This window comes from Periophthalmus magnuspinnatus, chromosome 20, assembly GCF_009829125.3.
Source record: "Periophthalmus magnuspinnatus isolate fPerMag1 chromosome 20, fPerMag1.2.pri, whole genome shotgun sequence".
In the NCBI taxonomy this organism is placed as follows: Eukaryota; Metazoa; Chordata; class Actinopteri; order Gobiiformes; family Gobiidae; genus Periophthalmus; species Periophthalmus magnuspinnatus.
In genome coordinates, this window is record NC_047145.1 from 18855415 (window position 1) to 18878438 (window position 23024).

The 23024-nt window shown below is 39.6% G+C and overlaps 1 protein-coding gene across 2 annotated transcripts; it reads right to left on the reverse strand.

Annotated features, from left to right (window-relative positions):
• Window positions 1-129: 129 nt before the first annotated feature.
• Window positions 130-22411, reverse strand: pip4k2aa (phosphatidylinositol-5-phosphate 4-kinase, type II, alpha a). 2 transcript variants are annotated; one of them, XM_033986063.2, is made up of 10 exons: window positions 21491-22411; window positions 12691-12788; window positions 11631-11727; window positions 9055-9207; window positions 8840-8986; window positions 8695-8733; window positions 4855-4968; window positions 4540-4780; window positions 4352-4455; window positions 130-3546 (listed from the first exon to the last, which is right to left on the reverse strand). In XM_033986063.2, the coding sequence occupies exons 1-10, from the start codon at window positions 21629-21631 to the stop codon at window positions 3466-3468; spliced, it is 1215 nt and encodes a 404-aa protein (XP_033841954.1). In that variant the 5' UTR covers window positions 21632-22411; the 3' UTR covers window positions 130-3465. The 2 variants fall into 2 exon arrangements, with proteins under 2 accessions (XP_033841954.1, XP_033841953.1); XM_033986062.2 differs by having other exon boundaries at window positions 4352-4458.
• Between the last annotated feature and the right edge of the window lie 613 nt (window positions 22412-23024).

Here is a 23024-nt window from a genome sequence, read left to right on the forward strand (position 1 = left end):
TGATCGACGTAATTTATAATTTCAGTTTCAGTCGATACCTGTAGACTGTGCCAAATTACGCACGATTACGCAAAGGTCGCACTTCCAAACGTAAACAATAAATGGCCTAGATAAAATTAAGGGGAGACATGAGTTAAGCTGAACAAGTGCTTTTATTGGTTTGAGAGAACGCTTATGGAATGGAGTGTATTATCTTTTATCATTACATGTGATGAACAATAAACATACAACATCATTTTGGCCTCTTTGCCACAGAACGGAATTCTCTCAACACCACCAGCCACGTCAAACACTCGCACATACACACGCACACAGAGATAACATAAGCTGGGGACATTTGGGAACCCCACAGGGCACTTCAGCTGCTGGTTTAGGCCTGCATCTCTCCAATTAATATATTTTATGCTACAATGTGGTTAATAAGGCCATTCCCAGACCTGCAGATCCATATGTGGCTTCCAAAAAGTTTATTGTCTGTTTGTGATAGCTTGTTACTGTAGACATTTTCACATAAAAGGGATGCAGGAGGTGTTATTTTACCCAGACAGTTTAAAAGTTGAAATATACAATACACACTGTTCATTCGGCTCATAGTGAGACATTTTGTGGGTACTTTTGTTTTTGGCAGGGTTTGTGGCAACAGGTTGACAACAAAGACCATGGTGACAGAGCACACAGAGTCACAAAAAAGCTTGGTTTTGTATGTACAGCAGCAAAAAACATTGTGTAACATTTCATTTAAGTATGGGTTTCCCTCCCATTCGTTTCCAGGATTTAACTAAAAATAACCACTGACTGTTTTGCCAAAGTGAGCGTGCAAAGCGTGTGTAATAATGTATTTTCCAACTGTGACAACAGGAGCTACAACCAGAAAAGCAGCGCAGCAGGTGAACCAACTAACCACTGATTTTGAGACATTCACATCAAGACATCACAACCATTAATGCAAAATAAAGAAATGGCTGCATGTGTTGTCAGCCAGGTAAAAAGGAAAATCCTGACAAATGCCTTAAAATGGTTAGGTTTGAAAATACAAGCACAGTTAAAAAAAAAAATGAAATAAAGCAAAACAACCACAACACTCACTCCACAAGTTCAGACACAAAGGCAGGACTAGCATCAACAAAACAAGAGATTAGTAGTATATTCATGACTTTACCGAGGGGGGGGGGGGCCTGGCCTGAACACATTTAATATTTCAATTTTACAATGCGCCAATCTCCAATTTGTTTCAACAATCATCAGTATGGTATTATTCTACTGACACAACAACGAATACACATAGGAGAAAGAAAAAGAAAACGGCACAAAATGGGGCATAAATGAGGAACTTTAAAAATAACATTTATCTTTGTTTTAAAAAAAGAAGTATAAAATTAAATAGTTTTGGAGTATAAAGGCACACATGTTGCACAGTGTATACAATGAAACGAGTTATTTAAAGCGTGGTATAGAGAATAATTAACAACACGTGGACACCTGAACAATGACCAGAAATAGGGCAACCAGCAACATGCAATTTTTGATTTTTTTTTTTGTTTTGTTTACACCTATATTTTAAGCTGTAAAAATTCAAACTGGATTTAACACGTAACACAAACACTCATCCAGAAAAGTGGCTCCTTTTTTTTTTTTTTAAATAGATTTATATTAATGACCAATGTAAAAATATAAATGTGAATATATTTTTTTTATACATCTAAACATATTTTAATGGAAGCTTCAATGAAAAGTAATTTGTTTTAGTTGGTTATCGGGCATTGATACACAACATCAGTCACGCACACTCACACAAGTATATTGCATTTCCCTTGTTAAGACCGTATCAACTCATCAAGATCTTATTCGTAACATTTGGTTCCTTTTCCTATTGTGCAAAATATACATAAAAAATATTGAACAGAAAAACACAGAAATTATTACCATATAAATTCAGTAACTGCCAAATTTCAAACACAGGTAAAACCACTGTAAAATGTCATCAAAAAACACACAATGCAAAAACAAGACGCGAGGTTAGAGAAGTTGACGGTGTTAGTAAATGACCTGCAAAGATTTTAAAAAACATTCCTCCTCCTCCATTTTGAACACTGACGCACACACGAACTAGTACGACCGCGTGTGTGCTGGTACGATGCCGGAGGTAAACTTCTGCCCTGAAATTACATGCATAGTCACCACAGCCTGGTGTCGAAGTCAAAAGGTTTTAAAGCAGGCTTGTAACGAACAGTACTGTGCAAGCGTAGAGAGGTGTAAAACATTAAATCATTTGTAAAAGGAAAAAAAAGCAGTAATATATTTTTGGTTGATTTAAAATACATTACAATTCAGACCTGCTTAAATGAATGTTTTAGTGAATTTGAAAACACTTTGAATAACACTTTAATAGTTCATTTCAGTCTTTTGTTTGAGTGTTTTGTGAGTCAGTGAATCAATGGATTTTTTTTGGCTTTTTGTAAAAATGATTTTAAGAGCAATATCAGTTGGAAATGTTCTAACAGTACTGTCTATTTAACAGCCCTCTCTTGACTTTTGCACAGTGCTGTTTTTCTAAAAGTTGTTTGCCTTTTTGTTGCAGCGCATGTAACAGAACAAGGACTCCTAACCTCTAACAACAAATGAAAGTGCAAACGTTTGATTCATAAGGTGCTGATGGCAAAAGAAAGAGCTGCTGATGACTGAATGAGGACTTAGCCACGGAAAGCCTGGGACATCTGCCACACGACGCTGCATTTGACAACTACTGAACATTTGAGAACAACTAAAAGCAATCCCTCTTTGACTGATGTAAACATACACTGTAAATCTTTAAACAATTTGTAAAACAGGATGCAAAAACGACAAGTGCAGCGGGTGCTTACAAATAAATTACATTTTGAGGAAAAATTATTGAAAGTAAATGTGGCAAGACGAATCCAGGCTCAATCACAAACGTAAAGGTATAAATGGGAAGATTTGTTTTGGCTGAGCTCTTTGAGTTTTTTTGGATTGGGGGAAGTGGCTGTTGGCCTACTGGAAGACTGCCTCCCTGAAACGAAGCGTTGCATTTCGTAAACGTTTTAATTTCACGCTCAAGCCACGTTTCACATGTGCGAAACTCCCTTAAACAACCTCCCGTGAACAAACAGAAAAGCATGGTAACATACTGTATAAACCATAAAACCAAAGGAAGTGGATGTTAGAAATTTTAAAAAGCTACTATATTCCCACATAAACTGACAGTTGCATACAGACGCATAAAAAAATGCACAATGACTTGGACACTTGCTTATAACACCCTTATTCTCCAAAGTAACATGAACAAACTCAACAGAGGGCAGGTTACATGTAAACTGATGATGGTTTTAGCTGCAGAGAGAGATATTCCTTTGAAAGGGACCAGACCACCAGGGAGGGGAGTGCACATCACAGTAACCCACTGCCCTGCCAGTCTGCCCCCTCCCTGTGGCTCTGTGAGCACGGAGGCTATGACAGGATGGTGGTGATGAAATCATAAAACCTCTTGGAGTACTGCTCAGGATTCACTGTGGAAATCTCCGCTCCAGCCTGGACACAGACACAGGCACGAAAGTCAAGTGAAATCTGGGACAGACTTCACTTAGATGTTATATTCAATAATTTACTTTAGTCCTAATGTACAAATGCACTCAGCTAGCATAGTCGTATTTATTTTATAGCTGCTAGAGTTTATTTATTGAATGTTGAAATAAATTTAGTTAACAAAAAAGTAAATAATATGCACATGTGAGATTAAAGGCCCTATATTACATAAAATTAATTCTTGTGAGTTTTAAGCCATGTTATAAAGCTGTTACCTCCTCAAAATCAGACCTGGAGTTGTGTTTTGTTTCATTCACACATGTTTGAGTAACCCTGATTTATTAGTCTGTTTACATCTCCGAAGCTCAAAATGCTCTGTTCCACCTTGTGATGTCATGCAGTGATAATTTTCAAGTTCACAGCTACCTTTTAACTTTAGTTCAGTAGAGATGAGCAATTCCAGGGCTGAAATTATCCAACTGATTCTAGTGAAGGTGTATGGAGTTTAAAACTACAGTGGAGCACTTCCTGTATTACCACATGATGACATCATAAGGTGGAACAGAGTGTTTTCTGTTTGAGAAAAGAACTCACCAAATGAATATGCAGGGTTTTTGATGAGGCAATAACATTATAACATAGATCAGAAAATAGTATAATATGGGCCCTTTAAGTAATATACTGCTACAATCAAATGTTATTAAAGGCTGGAATATTTCTCCAGTGTTGGGAAGGCAGCGTCTGAACCATCAAGAAGAAGAAGTTATGTAACAGATTATGAGTCATTAATTGTGTCGTTTTAGTTACTTACCCCATGTTTGACAGTCTTTGCAGCATGAGCAGCCTTCTTCTTGGCATCATAATGTTGTAGAATATCAATGATGGCCATGAAATAAATCTCCTTCCTGGGAGCGCCTGCTAAGCATGGACATGTTAATGACAGTTTGTCCAGCAGAGGGAGCTGTTAGTATAAGAACACACTAGTTAGGAGGCACTTACTGTCAGTGCTTTTGATGGCATAAACATCTATGGCTGGGTCAAACTCTCCTGGTGCCAGCGGCTTGGTGCTGTCCAGAGTGTTACTGGGACTATCTGGAGGGGTACCGATGCCTCCTCCGTCACTCTCTCCCTCCTCCTCCGCCTCATTATCCTCACTCTCCACCTCCTCCTGCTCTGCACGCTCCACATCATGGATCCCCACCAGCAGGCTGTAGTCCATGAGCTTCAGCTGGGCCAGGAACTGTGTTAGCAAACAGAAAAATGAGCTAAAACTGCACCCACAGGAATACACACACAAGACACAACACATCACACCTCCACATCCTTCTTTAGCTTCTCCAGGAACATTTTCTTGTTTTCTCCATCAATGTAGATCTTCATGCCATCGTTGATGAAGTCATTGTCCTTGTAGGTGGGCAACTCCTTTGCCTGGCCATTAGTGTACAAAATTAGTACTCAGAAAAAATACATTTGATCCCACACAAACTAGAGCTGTGAACTGGCCCTGTACCTAGTCCTGGGGCAAAAATGTGACTTACTACAGAAACTAAACTTGTCAACCGTTATTAATTGCTGTCATTCATGGGTCAACATTTTCAGCCCAATTTGAATAAGGCAAACTGAATCACTGTTTTGCCCCTAATTACAAAAGTGGTATTTTTTGTAAGTTTCCCAAAATTTAACAGTTCATCCTGGAGCACAAAGGCTTTAAAGGGTATTTCAAAATGCAGCCGCTCCGTGTTGACGTCTTGGCCACGTGAGCTGTGGCCTCTTACCTGTGGTTAGACAAGCCCGTCTCTGCCAAATATAATGCAGCTCATTTATCACCCATAAGAAGTTAATGACACACAAGCTCTAGTCCAAACTCAGGCCCATTTGTCCACTGTACTGTACACGTCATGCAGCATGCTCAGTGTAAAGATCCATCCAATGCATCATGGCTTACAAAGTCGCTAACTAAGGCTGTTTGAACAGTTAAAAATGCTTATGCTAAAGCTATGGTCTGATTTTGTGTTTAGAGACACAGGCTCATGGCCATTAGATTACAGTTTTGTTCCTGTTCCTCTTCCTGTTCTGTTTTAAATGCATGTGACAGATCCATACACTTCATATTGTGGTACAAAAAATATAAAAGATGAAATATTTTTGTCATTTGAGCTTAATGATTCCAAAAAGCATTATCATTTAAAGAGAATTGATCAAATATTTATAACTATGAAAACAAACATACAGTGCTTTTTGAAACCATTGACTACAGACTACAATTAGCACTAAAGCTCTAGCGTATCTTTAGGCTTACACTCCAATAAACGTTTCTACAAAAGGTCAAATGTTTTTGTAGTACATTTGTTCATAGCAGCACTAGCGACAGCCTATAGGAGAGATGTTACATGAGGCGGGACGGTGCCTGGTTTCAGGTCACTGAGGAACAAGAGGAGGTGAGGTAACGGGCAGCACTTTAGCCGCTACAGCGTTTCTATGGCAGCAGGACTCCACACACAGAGCCGACAGCACACACACACACAACAGCAGACATCGGAGCACATATACAGACATAGATCTCCAGAAATGAGATGGGCATTTATTTCAAACAAAAGAGAAACACAAAAATAAATGCAGCCCTGTTGACACTTCACCTGCTCCCACATGTCGCTCAGACGTGCACACAGGCGCACACACACACGTACGCACACACGCGCGCACACACACACGTACGCACACACACACACACGCACACACACACACACACACACACCCCGCACGCGCACACACACACCCACACACACACACACTGTGTAATAACTTGCACTCAGAGAGCCAGGGTATTTTCCTCTATTACAGATGCAGTGGGATGGGTTTGAGTGGAAGAAACATGTAAAAATGTATCAAAAAGCATGTCTCATTTGTGGTATGGAAACGTGGCAAATGGTTTGTTTTTCCCAGAAAATACAGTGCAATCCCAAAGACTGTTTTTGTCTAGAGACCTTGCAGAAGCCAACCTGACAAATGTTCGACAGCAAGTATTAGGAAGTGTACTCGCTAAATAACACTCTGACTTTAATAAGCAAATGTGTTAACTATGTACTGTGAATAACAGTGCATCACCTTCTGGAAGATGTGAAAAGAAAATGATCTGTGCAGAAATCAAAGGAATTGTTGAATAGATCATGCCTGATACGAGCCCTGGGTCCTTACATCTCTTACGTGTTTCATGGCGCAGTAAAAGCGCGTGGCAATCCGCAGTGTTTGCAGCCTTTGTTGAACGTTACCAGATTTGGGCCGCGGGGGCGCGTCCTCTGGTGGGGGCGGCTGCTAGGAGAGGAGGAGTTAGGGAGGGGCGCAGGAAAGGAGCAGAGGAGAGAAGAGAGGAGGCAGTTGGAAGTAAAGACAAACTATGGTAAATGTAACTGGACAGTCCTCAGAGAGGAAAGCCTGCATTCCTGTTTAAGTACTTTAAAATATAATACAAATGTGCACAATCCACATCTAATGCAGCCGCAATGTCAGTCAGTGTCTCTGTATTTAAAGTCAAAGATGCATGATAGGAAAACATTTGTCACTTTAATATTTCAATTATCTCTCAGCAGTTTCATGCATTATCTACAAAGGAAACATTTTTGCAAGGCAAGCAGGAGCTGAAAGGGAAAACAAGGAACAATTATTTTTGCTCTACGTTTTAAAAGTGAAGTAAAGTAATGGGATCTGAAACTGTGTGAAACTGCATGTGCACTGACTGAACAAAGTTCTACTGCTGCTAGCAACATACAACGTAAAGCTTCAGTGCATTACATTCAGACAATTAAAGCCATTCAAAACAGTCATCAACAAAACAGCAACTACAGAATCGGGAAAATAAACCCGGCTTTGAACACAAAACTCATCTGGGCTTTAGTCATGATCCGAGAAGAAGGGTAGAACTGCTGAATCTAAATATTTAGGGAGTAAAAACTAAATACACAAATACATGTTGAGTGTTGGTAGAAGAGAACAAAAATGGAGGAAGAGCTGGGATTGATACTTATCAGAAAAGTGACTTAAAAGATCATATATAAAACATGCAGGTGCAAGCATGAGGGACATGGCCATGCAATCAGGGAGGAACCGTCTTTATGTTTGTGTTAAATGTGCTTTACAGGTATCACAGTGCACACTTCAGTCAGGAACATACTTCTACTCTTTATTAGAGTTAAAGCTCATGTTGATACAAAACATCCCTGTACACAGCATTGTAAATGCCTCCTTTGACCAGGAGCTGTGACTGTGGCTTTAGAGCCAAAAGCTGAGCCGCTGTCAGAAAGAGGTCACACAGTCGGCTCACATGTGTGTGCTAAATCCTCTTCTGCTTTGTTTTCCACTCATCTCCTCTAATCCCAATCATGTTTAATGTCTTCAGCCGTTTATAGTAGTCCATATACTCCCTGAGATCTCTGAAGTCTCCCATGCTCCAGCACACGGTGCCCAAAACTCAAGCTCCATGGACCTTGAGAAAGGCTGTAGCAGACATGTCAATCCAGCATCCACACATGGACATTGGAAACGGCAGGAACTTAGCATCAAAACTCACCATGAACAAAATGTGACAAGACACCGCTCAAGTGTTTTAAAATTGTTCAGATTATTAATGTAATAGAGGACAATGAATTAGACACTGTCCTGGCAGCCAAAAACAGCCCACATTTCATCACAAACACTTTCCTCAACATTGAACAGAAAACTCTCGCACACATGCACACCAGCACAGAACAAAGTCACATGTTATCAGCACGTTTAAAACTGCTCCTCACTCAGTCAGAACAGAAGCACCACTAAGGCAGAAGCAGGAGGGGGGCGGGACAAATGATGGAGAGAGTGATGAAGCTGCGTGCAGGAGGGAAAGAGGGAGAGAGCGAGGCAGAGAGGAGGGGGGTGAAGTGAAGGCGCTAAATGAAAGAGATGGACACTGTCTACTGTCATCAACCCAGAGGCACGTCACTCTTATGTGTTGGAGTGAGACTGGGCAGTGACAGTGAGTCTAGGAACATTTTAACCACTCCAAACAGTTCTTTCTCTCGTGCCCAAAGATGTTATATTTAACTTCAAAACTAGCCTGTATTAGGTCAAAATCTATAAGAGTACGGAGTGCTCTTGTCCCTTCAAATCAGCATGTAACCGTACCTTCTCCTTGTCACTGGCCTCTCTTGCCACAGTTGAACCCTAAAAAATAAAATTAAAATGTCATCATTGTGGGATACTTGCCTTCAAAGCTCATTACACACTGTACATGCACAAATTAAGTTAAAATACTGCATTCGCCTCCTACCTTGAGGTCATATTTCTTATAGACAGAAAGGCGATGCGAGAAGACGTTTCGCGTGACAATCATGTAGGTTTCATCTCCGTCGACTGTGATCCTGTACATCCCCAGAAACTGAGGCAGCAGCGTGTTGCCATGGCATTCAACAATAAACTACAAAAGAGCAGCGCTTAATTTGAGCAATTACACAAGTACACAGGTCTATTCGTGATGGAATTTACCTGGTGGTACTTCTTCAGGATGTTGTGCATCTCGGCCACGTCCTCACTGCTGATGGTTTTGATGACGTATCGTTTGTCGTAGGACGTGTGAAAGCGGGCGCCGCTCCTGCCCTGCGCCTCGCTGTTCAGAGGAGCACTGCGAGTCAAAGAGTTCTGCACAGGAAGGAAAAACAGCACAGATGCATCATGATCACCTTGAGGAAGCAAAGAATAAGATATAGAAGGCAGTGGTAGGGCTGTCACGATTAGGCATGGGACGATGTTGAAATTTAGTATCACGACCAAATAATGGCCAGAATAATTGCGTTTAAAATGTTTAAAATGTTATGGATATGAATAATTGTAACTTTAATATTATAAATAAGTTCCATGTTTAAAGAACTGTTACAGTATTGTACTTTGTCATCAGTGAAAACAACTACAATCTAGCAGAGAATATTCTGGATGAGTAGGGCCGTCAACTGAAATTTGAGGGCCCGGGGCAAGAAGTCTCCCCCCTTTAATACAAAGTAAGAGAGTCCAATTCTGGGCCCCTAAGCCCCGGGACAACAGACCACTTTGGCCCCCCGTCGACTCCCCAGCAGATAAGTAGGTTTCTTTCTGCACATTCTGGTGACACAATGGTGATGATCTTTGTTGGTGATTATCACAAATATATAAAATGTCCCATGAATGATTATTATCGACCCCTTTTATCACGATAATCAATATTGTTTATTGTCCCATCCCTAGTCACGATAACAAATTTTGAAGTGTGATATATTGCTGAAGTATATATAGGCAATCAACGATAATACTGAAACTATAACATAAAGCAGAAACACCCCCCAAAAAGTATGCTAAATTTATAATACTGTTCAAAAAATATGAGCTGCAGTAATTAAATAACAGAATGCAACACTTTAGTTATTTTGTATATATAATGAGTCATATAAGTTCATAATTAAACTGTCAAAAGCTCTAATCTCATCATAGTGCAGAAAAAACCCCAAACATTTCCATTACATTTCCTGCTGGTCTAAAGAAAAAGTACCCACAGTAAATACTGACCCTCCAAAATGATTGTTCCATCTGTCATGTATTGAACGATAAGTTGATAAAGTACTTATTATGACAGGCCTATGGGGAAACTTCTTCAGATCTTGAGCACGGTTCATAATCAGGAGTAAACTGGAGGATTAGTCCTTTGTGCAGGATTTAGGTTTATGTGGGAAACCAAAGAGGACCCACCGCAATCAGAAATCAAGCCAAGCCCTGATAATGTCGAGGCAGGAAAAGCCCTCACACCACTGTGCCATTAAAATACAAATTTAACTTGTTATTTTAAAGTATTTTTTGTTTGGTTGTAGCACACAGCCCATGTATGAACTTTGAGTTATTGTACACTAATCAATACAACCAATAAAAATGTGGCATAACTGATAAAGCCGCAGTTACGCACATGATCATCTCGTCAATCAGGCAGTGCTCTAACATAACTTGACCTTTCTTGTCAAGGTCAGACAGCCTTCTGCTCCTCACTATAAACATATGGGGATACAACCTTCTACCCAGAGTGTGTCCAGAATGCACACACACAGACACACACACACGACAGCTGCTGCCCAGACCTCAGTTCCAGTTACACGATCCGTTAGTTAAACCCTAATTCTCCAGGAATGTCTCATGTCCTCTGGCCTTCTCTCAGTCTTAGTGTCATTACTTTTATACCTTAAAATGTCCTGTAAATGCAGTTATAATTACAGGTGGGCGGCACAGTTTCTACAGGTTAATGTCAAAATTGTTGTGTAGGAGGTGTAAAAAGTTTGAGGATATGAGAACAATTGTGATATTTCTGTACTTTTGTCTTTCTCAACTTTCCGAGGTCAGAGCAGAGTTTTGTCACTCCCGTGCTAAAAAACAATTAGCATGCTAGCAGCACACCAGCATAACATGTTCATTCGCGGATGATAAAAAGGATTTATAATTACATTAGACACACAGCTGTTTTATCTGCATCTATACTGAGGCAAAACAAATGCTACTTTATACACGAAAATATCAGGTACAGCCCAATTTTAAAGGCAGGCTTCACTTTAACATATTTGTGGTTTACATAAATATCACCTTATTATAGTTATAAGGATATTAACTAATATATTGCGATCACTTTTTTCCCAATATTACCACCCCCAATCATACAAATTATAATAATCTCTGTCAAAATGGGCTGAATCTTATATGCGTGAGACTAACCACTCTGTATTTCTTCCTAACAAGTAATATAAGGCTTATTGACAGGATGAGGACCGCCGAGGAACGCCTTTGAACTGGCCAAAAGTCTTAACACCACCAACTGCCCAGTGACTGCAGCCAGGCCACAGCTAATGTAAACAGAGAGGACAGCTGCACTGAGCCAGAACACCATGACCTCCAAATCCTGCCAAGTCACTGCCCGCGTGGAGACGAGACAGCCACAATACATCAATGGACACTACGGAAAAGTGGGAGGGGCCTGGACAAGGGCACACGGCCATAGTATATCATGAGTAGATCTTTATGTAAAATCTTGTTTAAGTGGGGTGAAAAAAACATACCGAGAAATCCTGGTCGTCAATGCCAAAGCGCTCTCTGAGGTTTCGGAACACCAGGGGGCAGTATTCCTTGAACTTGAAATGGCTGGGCATGTTCTCCCTGCATGGAGATTAACATCAGCAAGGAGAAAACATGCAGGACTGTACAGTGAGTGACAGGTGACGTAGACAAATTAGAAATCAGCTCAGATGATTTATTACTTCCAAGTGGAACAAACAAACAAACAAACGCATAACAACAACAAAATGTCTATAAAAATCTGTAATACATTAATCTTGTGTATAAATGTTTTACGTATTTTTAAACACGAGCTGAGCGGGACTCTTGTATTGTATTGTTCTATCGTGTTTTTGCATGTTTTGTTTTATAAGAGGGCACTTTAAATTGTTTGTACAGCACTTTGGGCAGCTGTGGTTGTTTTTAAATGTGCTTTAGAAATAAATTTGACTTGACTTGACTAAATGGTGCTCTTGGACTGAAAAGTAATAAATAAAACATAGCTGGGTTTCAGATGATCACGTCCTTTAAAGCCAGTAATATTTAATACAGATGAGAAACAGGTAAAAGTAATATTGTTAAGATGCAGATATTTGCTGTAATATAGGCATTCTTGGGTCTTTTCAATAATAGAAAACATAAGGTTCAACATTTGGGAATCTACCTTTTGAATATTTCATGGCAACGGAAAAGGAAGGAAAAACTGTCTCTTTTCCCCATCTGGGAGTATGACATCATCACATACTAGACTCTGAAAACCACGAATTTCTTCACTGAGAGCTCACTTGTTTTTAGCAGTGAGAAAGTTCAGACATTTAGTCATACTTTTGTTACTTCTCAGGTATTTTTAATTGCATTTTCTCATCAACAACAATATTACGTTAACAAAATCTACGGTCAGAATATGACTGAACAAAAATAACACTGCCTCCAAGAAATCTGCACTAAATATAGAAGAAGCAAGTCTCCAGGACAAGTAGTTGAAAAGCGTTGGCTCAATTATTCCTATAGACAGGTGCAACCCAGATATTTGAAATGTGCTGCGTGATGTTAAACTTGACTCACTTGTTAAAGAGGTGGTTGTCCACTTTAATCTTGGAAAAGGCCTTGAAGTCGTCGGGCATAAGCATAATAGGAATCTGGACATGGCTCAATTCATTTATCTGTAAAAAAAAAAGCAGAAAGAGAAATGTTATAAAATGTTATGAAATAAAGCCGACATAGCTTAAAGAGCCCATTTTACAATATTTTCTGATCTATGTTATTATAATGTTGTGTCCTGATCAAAACATACCCAGAGTTGTGGTTTGTTTCATTCACACATGTTTTACACACCAACCCTGCATATTTAGCCTGAGTTCTTCTCTCAAACAGAACATATTCCCTTACACTTTGTGATGTTCTGTAGTAATTCAATACAATTATTTGGTTAATTTCAGCTCTGTTATTGCCAATCTCTGCTAAATAGAAGGTAAATTATATCAGTTGAGTGTAGACAGCCTAATAATAGAAAATCACTCAAAGATGTGTGAAACAAAACACAACTCTGGGTATGTTTTTGATGAGGTAACAGCATTTTAACATGACTTAGAGCGCACAAGAGTCAATTTTGCATTATATAGGATCTTTAACTTTACAGCTCCTAATTGTGCTATAAAAAGTACCACACTGTTTCTGTATAAACTTTGTAGAATGATTGACCCATGTGGCCTGGTCTCCTGAGGTGAACTGCTGAGGCTGTAGTTTAAACATCACATAGTTTAACAGCAGCAGACGCTTGACTCACGCTCAGACAAATGTGGCCTGTTGTTTCGACCTCTTGCAGGTCTCATGAGGCTATTAATAGACTTGGATTTGACAAAGGACAATAGCAACGTATGTGTAATCTGTGATGAGTATTCCCTTATCATTCAGTCAGATTTTCCCGAAAACACCCTGACTAAAACTTACCTCATTAGAACTAAAACTGCTTTTGAACCCAATGGAGTCTAAACAAACTGGGCTCTTTGTGAAGCTGTAGTGTTGGCCTCTGCTGTCTGATCCAATCTCATTATAAGCAGAAACAAGCTATTCACAGAGGAACATCAGATTTATTTGTCTTCTTTTCTTTCCTTTTAAGAGCAAATATAAAGAGGAGTAACGTTGGTTTGGACTGACATACTGTAGATTTAGATGTAGCATTTGTTGAATTCGACAATTAGGGACTTAAAATCCAGGTGAAATGCATATAAAGGGTCTATCTATCTATCTATCTTTTTTTTTTTTTGTACAAATTTGGAGTACTACATATTGGTATCAATTCTTCTCTGTATGGTAGATTTGTCAATAATTATGAGGGCTAAAGCTTTGCCTTAATATTTCAAATGCGCAAGATAGTTCCAGCCAGATGTTTGACAAAAGGGAAAGAATAAGATGAAAATGAAATGCAGACGATATATTTACACAATTTCAATATGATTTAAAAGTCCTATATTACACAAAATAAACTCTTGTGACCTTTAAGGCGTATTAGAATGTTGTTACCTCCGCAAAAACATATCTGTAGTTGTGTTTTATTTCAGTCACACATGTTGGAATAATCTTGGTTTCTTAGTCTGTCGACATCTCAAAAGCTTAAAATACCTTGTGATGTCATGAAGTGGTAGTTATGAAATAAAAAGCTACCTTTTACCTTTTGTTTATTAGAGATTGGCAAATTCAGTACTAAGTGATTTTTGTGAAGGTGTATGGAGTTTAAAAACAGTTTCCTGTATTAGAACATGACATCACAAGGTGGAGCAGTGTTTTTTGTTTGAAAGAAAAACTCAGCCAAAGACTGCACAGGTACAAGTGGCTAAATGTAGCATAGAAAGACAAAAGAAGGTCAGTTGCAGCAGTCCACAGATGTGAGCGTGTTTCAGTGCAACGCTGCGACAGGCATTGACGTCACGGCGAAGCTACGGCGGCACAAATGCATGATGGGAGAGCACGCCAGAGAGGAGATGTCACCTCATTAACAAAGCAGAGTTTCACACGAGGCCCCACACAATGTCTCGTCTTCACAAGCTGAGCGGCCGTGAGGGTAATTCAACCAGTCACCTCAGGCAAGAGCCACAGTAAAGGCTGTCCAATTACACATATGTTTAACTGGGAAATGTATAGAAACTGCTTTTCTTCACTACAATGCAAGTGTTTCCAGTATTTTCTTCTGCTATATATACTTTTTTTTTATACTATAGTTTTTTGGGGGTAAATCATGCCTTGGGGTTATTGTGTCAGTGGCATAAATGACTTTCAATATTATTGTTTATCGTTTATATTTTATTATATAATATGATGCATTTCAAAATGTGCCATCATGACAGGCCTATGGAGAAGTCTGCAACATAATATAAAAATGACTGTTTTTGAAAATATGTAATGTGTGAAGGCTTTACTGTTAAAAAATTTAAAGTATATACCTTTTTTTATTTATTTAATCTTTATTTTACCAGGCAAAGCATTAAGAACAATTTCTTATTTACAATGTTGGTCTGGGCTGATGGAATGATGGAATTACGGCAGCGAACTCATAATTTGAATGGATGCACTTAGCAAATCGTAAAGACTGCTTTCTTCCACAAACAACAAAAAAACCCTCTTATTCTGCATAAACACTGTTACCTGTAGTTTAGGTCTGTAAGAGCTCTTCTTCTAAGAAATTCTTGCATCCGCTTGTCTGTTCATATTTCACATTAATCTGGTGCATTTAAAAAGTGAACTTTGACCAGAAGGAGATTACCGGAATTAAAACTAGCAAATGGCAAATGTAATCGCAATCTTAACTGGATAAAAAATAAAACATGCACATGCAAGAAAATATTTTTAAAATCCTGAAGCTCACAAAATATTTGATATAGATTGCAAGAATGCCGTTTGATTGATGTTGGTGTCATGGTAATCACAAAACATTTTAATTTCAGTACAATTTTGATTTCAATACTGTCCATTCCATTAGTTCCAAAAGCACCAACATATTCTGTATTGTTCATAATTTCAAGAGCAAGTGTCTATTTCTGCTTAATCAGCCAACAAGCCTCTTCTCTATCAGTTGGCAGATACGTTTTTTTGCAGCACCACTTCCTGTGTGTCTCCATGGCGACATGCTTTGGTTTTCCGGCCCGTAGTGAAGCATGTGCGCGCCTGAGCTGTGGACAGGAAGTAGTATGGGAGCGTGTGCAGTGTCAGCAGCAGAGGAGCTTGGCTTAATGTGATCGGAGCAAACCAGATACAGACAGATGATGACAGCTCACAACACATGTACAGTTACAGACCCGGCTGCTGCCTCTGTGGCCTGGCTTTGGCTCGTTCAGTCAATTTACACCTCCATATTTACAGTTTAGCATATCATTTTTTGTTAATTTGATAAATTTAGTGTCCTGTTTTGATCCAAGAGTTAAAATATGTATTGGTTGCACAATTTGTATAGAAGTGGGGACTCAACTTGAGTCACTATTTTGAGGGCTTGAGACTTGACAAACTGAACTAAGACTTGGGACTTGACTTGAGCCCTTTAACTTGAGATCACTTGATGTTTTTAGACTCTAGTCGTTTTATAGACTACAACTAATGCTTTCAGTGCTTACTTTTACAGGGCGAAACTCAAACACGTCTCTTTCCACTTCTCTGTTTGTTACCAGGGATGTGTCATCTTAGTCTCTCCAAAATATTGCAATAAATATTGCACGGTGAAATTTAGATACTGTTACATCCTTTTTTTCAGCGGTACAATTTTGTTAAAAAAGCAAATAAATTTCAAGCTTCAAGTGTTAAAGACTTGAAATGACTTGAAGCTCAAAGTAGACTTGGACTCGACTTGTGGACCAATGACTTGCGACTTGACAGTTGCCTGCCTCTGACTTGAGACTTGACTGGGACTTGAAGCCAAAGACTTGAGATGTACTTGAGACTTGCAAAACAACAGCTTGGTCCCACCTCTGATTTTGTGGTGTCAAGTTTTGTGCGTTTAACATCAAGAAACCACTCACGCATTCACACATTCATACACCAGTGTACACAGACACTGGGGTGTGTGTGTGTGGGGGGGTCTTGCCCAAGGACACAATGACAGCATTTATCTGTGGGAGCTGGAGTCGCACTGCCAACCTGTGGGTCAGTGGATCTGACCACTCAACCATTTATGTTTATGGGATTTGAACCACCAGCCTTTGGATCAGTGGACAAACGCTCTAACAACTAAGCTACTGTCGTGTATGTATGAGCAAATATTAATCACAATTTTTTGACGCTAGAGAAAAAAAAATTATATCGCCTCAGTAAATTTGTGCTGGCAGACAATTAGGCGAACCTTCTGCCAGTTTTTATTTCATGTGAACAATCCTGGTATTTACAAAGATATCAACCATAAACCAGTTAAAAAAATGTGCAAGTTTATAATTAAAGTCATAGGACCACAAGAATGGATTACCAATTTTTTGCATCATAAAATTGTCAGTGGTTTGTTGCTGTCAGAGAAGCCTAGACCGCTGCATATTTATTGAGGACTGAACCACAAAGCTTTTGGTTGATTGCATATCTCCCAACTGCACCAGCGGCTGACCACAACATCTCCACCCCTGAACTTACAACTGATGTTTACATAACTCAACATAACCACAGTCACCTTTACACACCCTTTACACAGGGAACAAATGTCAAAAATTGTAGCATTACTTAAAGCACTTGACCTTTAGCAGAAGCCCTGGTTATATTATTCTGGACATATTATTCTGGCCTATTCACTACATACAACAATACACTCCGAAACAGCCATGCATGACCCAAATGCCTGGATGAATCACAGCCATAATACAATACTGAGGGTGTGTGGAAAAACATACTACGGGGACATTTAAAGCAGCATCATGTAACTTTTTGGAGTTGGCACGTCACCAGCGTGAGTCCATGGAAATAGAAAGTGAAAACCAAACTTCAGAGCATTCTTCATGGAGATGGATGATTTTTATGTCATGCTGTGGAAAACTGTAGTCAGAGGAACAACATTTCCATGGAGAGTCCATTTTGTGGAGATGCAAGCGATGACACATGAAAGAATACTTAATAAATACAAAATCCTTATATTTTAGTCTATTTTGGGCTGAAAGGTTACACGGTGGGGCTTGAAAGTGGAGACTAAAGCTAGTGCACGCATGAAGGAAAGCATTTAGCTGATGAGGAGTAATGGTGGTCAGGTGAAGGCCAGGTGCACGAGGTGTAACTGTGAGCTTAAGTGTCAACAGCTCTTATTGTGTTACTGCTGTGGAGACTTTGCAGAAAGGGAAGGGCATCTGTAATAAGGACGCAGCGATTTTATGAGTGGAGCAGGAGCGGAGACAGAGGGAGGGGCTTCGTTATCAAAGGGAGTTATGGATATTGAGTTGATGCTTATATTTTTAATGGACCAATAAAAGGAATAGACTCACTCTCTGCTGGCTGATTATTAACATCATCATTTGTAACTGCTACTCACATAAGTGTATGCTTTTAAAGTTTTACACACCACTACATATTCTGGATAACTGCTGACAAAACAGATTGTTATCCTGAATCAAAGTTGTAAAAACAAGGATTCACAGATGACGCTAGCAAATTTTGAGGGACGATATACTGTTACAGAATATACAGCACAAATATAACAAAATAAAATACCTAATGCGATGTTAATCCAACAAGAAAACAACAACCCCAGAAGCCAAAATGAAAAAGTTCCTACACAGCTGCTGCACTATAGGAGAACATTTAAAAAATAAAATGAATGTTACATATTGAATGAGTTAGTGATGGGCCTAGTGTAGTAAAATAGAAGTGGGGGTTGTGCTTTAGGAATGGTATGAAATAAGCCTTAATATCAGTTATCGTCGCATATCTAGTGACGATAACTACAGAATGATGACAGCCGCTACTCCACTACACTGCTGTAAATACAAAATAACAGTGACTGCTACCTGAAGATAGCTATAGTATATAATGGTAGTGTTCATATGCAGTCCTGTTGTGAATGAAGCCTGACTATTAAAGGCTAAAGCAGCTCAGACTGACGGAGCGTGAGGAGTATGACCTGCAGAGTCAAGCTGCTCAAAAACATGTTCCTCTGAGTAAGCGCGCAGAGAGGAACAAGAATAAACAAACACATATACCTGTAGTAATGCATTGTTGGTGTATTTATAGACGCTTCAAACCAGGTACTGCCACTCAGACAAACAGATATTCGGTTGAAGATAGGAATTGGGCAATTAATCGATATTCAGTTATTTCAAATCGACAATGATGAGCTTGGGTCATTTTAATCACGAGTTCCACAACCTATAGTGCTTGTGGTTTGGAGTATTTAGACTTTGGAGGAAGAAAATGTACTATTTTTAAGTGTTAAATTGAGTCTATATTGTTTAATTTAAGAAAAACATTTTATTGTTTTTTAAAAGGTTCTATATTAGACAAAATTGACTCTTGTGAGCTTTACTCCACGTTTAAATGTCTGGTAAATGTGTGAAAATTAACAAAACACAACTCTGGATGTTTGTGATGAGGAAACTACATTATAACAGATCAGAAAATAATGTCATATGGGCCCTTTAATAAGCCAAAATAAAATTGAATTGGAAATTATAAATCGATCAAGGGAGGCAAACATATCATGGTTCTTTTTTTTGTGTCATAGCCTAGTTGAAAACACGATTTGAGGGTGAAGGTCCAGACACTGAAGGCAGAGGAAGAAGCAGAATACACTATTTGTTATTAAGTGAGAGTTTTTCATCAGAGCTGCCTATACACTACAGAAGGAGGGAGGGCATCAGGAGCAGTGGTAGACGATATCCAATAATAGGCCACAAATGTAATATTGATTTAGTGGTAAAACATTGTGAAAGACACTTCTCCAATAGTGCAATCAGATCCCACACGACAAGAATAGACAAGCCAGTGCTACATTCTGTTCCGACAAATTTACAGCTCAGCATATTCTTATCTAGACTAAATAACTCCATCTTCATATGTAGAGTTGACATGTTTTACTCAGAGATCGACCACGGAACAGAAATGCTCGTATCTCGGTGTAGGTTGTCAGTTCAATTACACACCGCACAAGATAACTTTTAACACTTTTTGACTAAAGTCAATTTATTGCTATGTTGAAGAGATAAACCTGTTTCTAAAATACTTATTGACAGTAACCACATGGCCTCGATCAGCCGAGCTCTGGAGGCTCTGGCCTGAAAACAACGTATAACAGATGTTTTTTACATCATTATAAAAAAGATAAGTGTCTTTTGCGGAGGTTGGATGGACAGCGCTGCATTCTTGAGCTAACCCTTCATTGACTCCTTCAGGATTCTGTTATTTACAACTCAAAACTGTGGGGCCTTTAGACTTTTTTACCTTTGTCACTATTATAACCTTCACACCTTAGAAAGTTAACAAGTTCACACAATTATAGCCAAGAGTAATAGAAACTCACAAATCTCACAAGTGCCTAAAGCGTCCGAAATACAAGAGATGCTTGAGTTGTGTAACCTCAGCAGTGTTTGAACTTGTAGAACGTAGATAAAAAGACAAGTGTAATGTGCCTGCAGAAATGAAGGTGCAGGGAAACTCAGACCAGGACTCCATATTCAAATGTTATTACATAATTTACACAAGAAAGAGTCAAACTAATGGTATTAAAGGTCACATATATTCTGATCATGTTATTATGCTGTTTCCTCTTCAAAAACATACCCAGAGTTGTGTTTTCTTTCATTCACACATGTTTAACACACAAAACCCTGCATACTTGGGTTGAGTTCTTCTCTCAAAAAGAAAAACTCTATTCCACCTTCTGATGTCATGTGGTAATACTGGAAGGGCTCCACTGTGTTTTTAAACTCCACACACCTTCACTAGAATCAGTTTGATCATTTCAGACCTGGAGTTACCAATCTCTACTGAACTAAAGGTAAAAAGTAATTGTTAAGTTGGAAACTACCACTACCAGAGCATTTTGAGCTTTGGAGATATAGACAGACTAATAATGCAACATTACTCAAACATGGGTGAATGAAACAAAACTCAACTCCAGGTATGTTTTTGATGAGGTGACAACATTATAACATGACTTCAGTTTTGCATAATATAGGACCTTATTAAGTAATTTTGGGTGGATTTTACATAGTTTGCTGTAGACTATGCACCAACAATAAGAACTTTAATTAAAATTTGTCTTAGGAGTCAGGTGTCTGTCATTTCTGATAATTAGCTCCATAAGGTTAGTTCAACTTTAAAACTATAACATGTAAATATAACTTAGGAAGAATGCTGACTTAATAACATTGTAGTAAAGCCCTGACATGCTTCTAGACAACTCTTCACTCATCTTGAAGATATGACCGGAGTCCCGGCTGATACTTAGCACAGGAAAGTAAAGCAGAGCAGAGATAAGCCTTCGTGCATGGGAAGATGTGCTCTCTCATGACATGGAGCCCTTGGAGCTTATCCTGAGCACAACAGGAAACTGAGGAGCTGTTTCTGCTCTCTGCTTCATATACTGACACGGCTGCTCCATATAACACTATATGAACAGTATGGAGTTTATGCGAATGTGTGCTAATAAAGAAAGAAAGATACAAACAAACAAACAAGCAAACAGAAAAGCAACAGATCTGACCTGTTCATATTTGATGTTACGGTGGGTACAAGTAAAAGCCTCTGGACAGAGCCTTCATGTGTGATCTGTCAATCATCAGTGATAATAGAAAAGCGCAGAGGCAGGCCCTGGCTTACTGTGGTGCATTATAATGATGGAGTGCAGATAATCATACAGATCTGAAGGTGATAGCGCACAGATAATAACACAGATATAGAGGTGATAGCTTACAGAGTGGTTGACTCCCCACATAAGCACGCTGAGCAGAGGGTCGCTGGCGCGGAAGAGCTTCACTTTCTGAGCAACGAAGTGTTTTTTCTTGGTCTTCGTTTTACTGGCGATATTTGCTGCAATGCTGCTCGCCGATGCCATAGTTACAGAAGACAGTGACTAAAGTCGATGTAATAGCCAAGATAGTATTTCTCCAACGCAGCTCGGACTGACCACCAGCTCACGACTGTGTTAGAAACACAAGCATTTAGCCTTCACGCAATTGGAGTGTCCCAGTTGTTTTCTTCATTCAGGCTTCGCTGTACGGGCCAGGCACGGTTGTAAATGATGTGAGAATAGTTTTAAGCTAACACTGCTGTTCTCCCTCGCCTGGCAGTCTGCCACTTCTCTCAGACCACATCATAAGTCACTTCTCTTCCTTCCTCGCCGCGGCAGGACTCACTGAGCTGGCGTTAGCTTTAGCAACATAGCTAACAGCAACGATAATGTTGTAAAAACGTTCAGTCGGTTGTACTGGTTGTACGTGGGGTCCGTTTGCTGATGAGCATAAAATATGTATGGATTTCCATAAAAAAGCTGCCAGGTCTGGTTAAATAACAGACCGATGATGATGCTCAGTGGTTAACAGACTTCTCTCCCGTTGCTAACCGTGAGTCCTCCCGACCTTCGCTAGCCGTCAGCTAACTCCACCGCACAAAGCAGAACAGGCTCCGTTCAGATGCTAGTCTCGGTTAGCATCAAACCTAGATCACAGTTAGCAGTTTACAACAAGCGACTTCTTGTGCACGGTGTCCTCATTCGACAAAGATGAGTGGCCTGCCGTGCCCCGTCATGTCCCTGTTGTGTGGTATTAGACAGGAGGATGTGTAGAGCGGTGGGCAGTGCCAGGCTCATGTGTGCCGCTGTCAGTGACAGCTGGACAGAGGGGAGGTGACACACTGCGCTGATTCGCTGCGCCCCTCCCTCCCCCCGCGGGGCGTGTGCGCTCTCCCACAGCTTCACACAAAACGTCATAAATCAGTAATTACAATTAACATATTTTTACTACGACCAGGTCCAAGATTTTTTTAAATACAGGCTTATACATATTTTGTAGTAGGGGAAAATACTTTAAAGGGTTGGAGGTACGTTTATTACACCCTTTACAGCAGTGTCATTATATGATAATTGTAGCATTCTTATTCGCACTTTTTAAATACCCTACAATAATTATTAAAGTAAAAACAGTGGTAGGCCCACCCTGCACCACGGGACCTGTGTGGCCCTCGCGCAGCAGAGTACCGTTGCCTAGCAACGTGGCGTGGGTCTTCAACACAGGGTTGAGGTTAGCTCCTGCTCGGTGTGTGTGTGATCCTAGCAGCTAAACCTTGTTATGTTTGCAAAATGTCTGTTTCAGATGAAGAGACGACTGTGCTTCATATCAGACAGTAACTTATTTGAACCGTGTTGCGTTTCCATGGCCTTTTGAGGCGGTGTGTAGAGTTTATACTGGTATTTCGCTAACGCTACTTTTTTTCATTTCTATTATTTCTAT

What these genes read in the sequence shown, in the direction of transcription:
- pip4k2aa (XM_033986062.2), bottom strand. Translation starts at nt 21,631, where the DNA reads ATGGCATCGGCGAGCAGCATTGCAGCAAATATCGCCAGTAAAACGAAG. An exon ending in TGCCATCAAAAGCACTGACA is followed by an intron (nt 4,459 to 4,539) that starts GTAAGTGCCTCC and finishes GTCCATGCTTAG; the next exon opens with CAGGCGCTCCCAGGAAGGAG. An exon ending in CAAAGACTGTCAAACATGGG is followed by an intron (nt 3,547 to 4,351) that starts GTAAGTAACTAA and finishes GTCTGTGTCCAG; the next exon opens with GCTGGAGCGGAGATTTCCAC.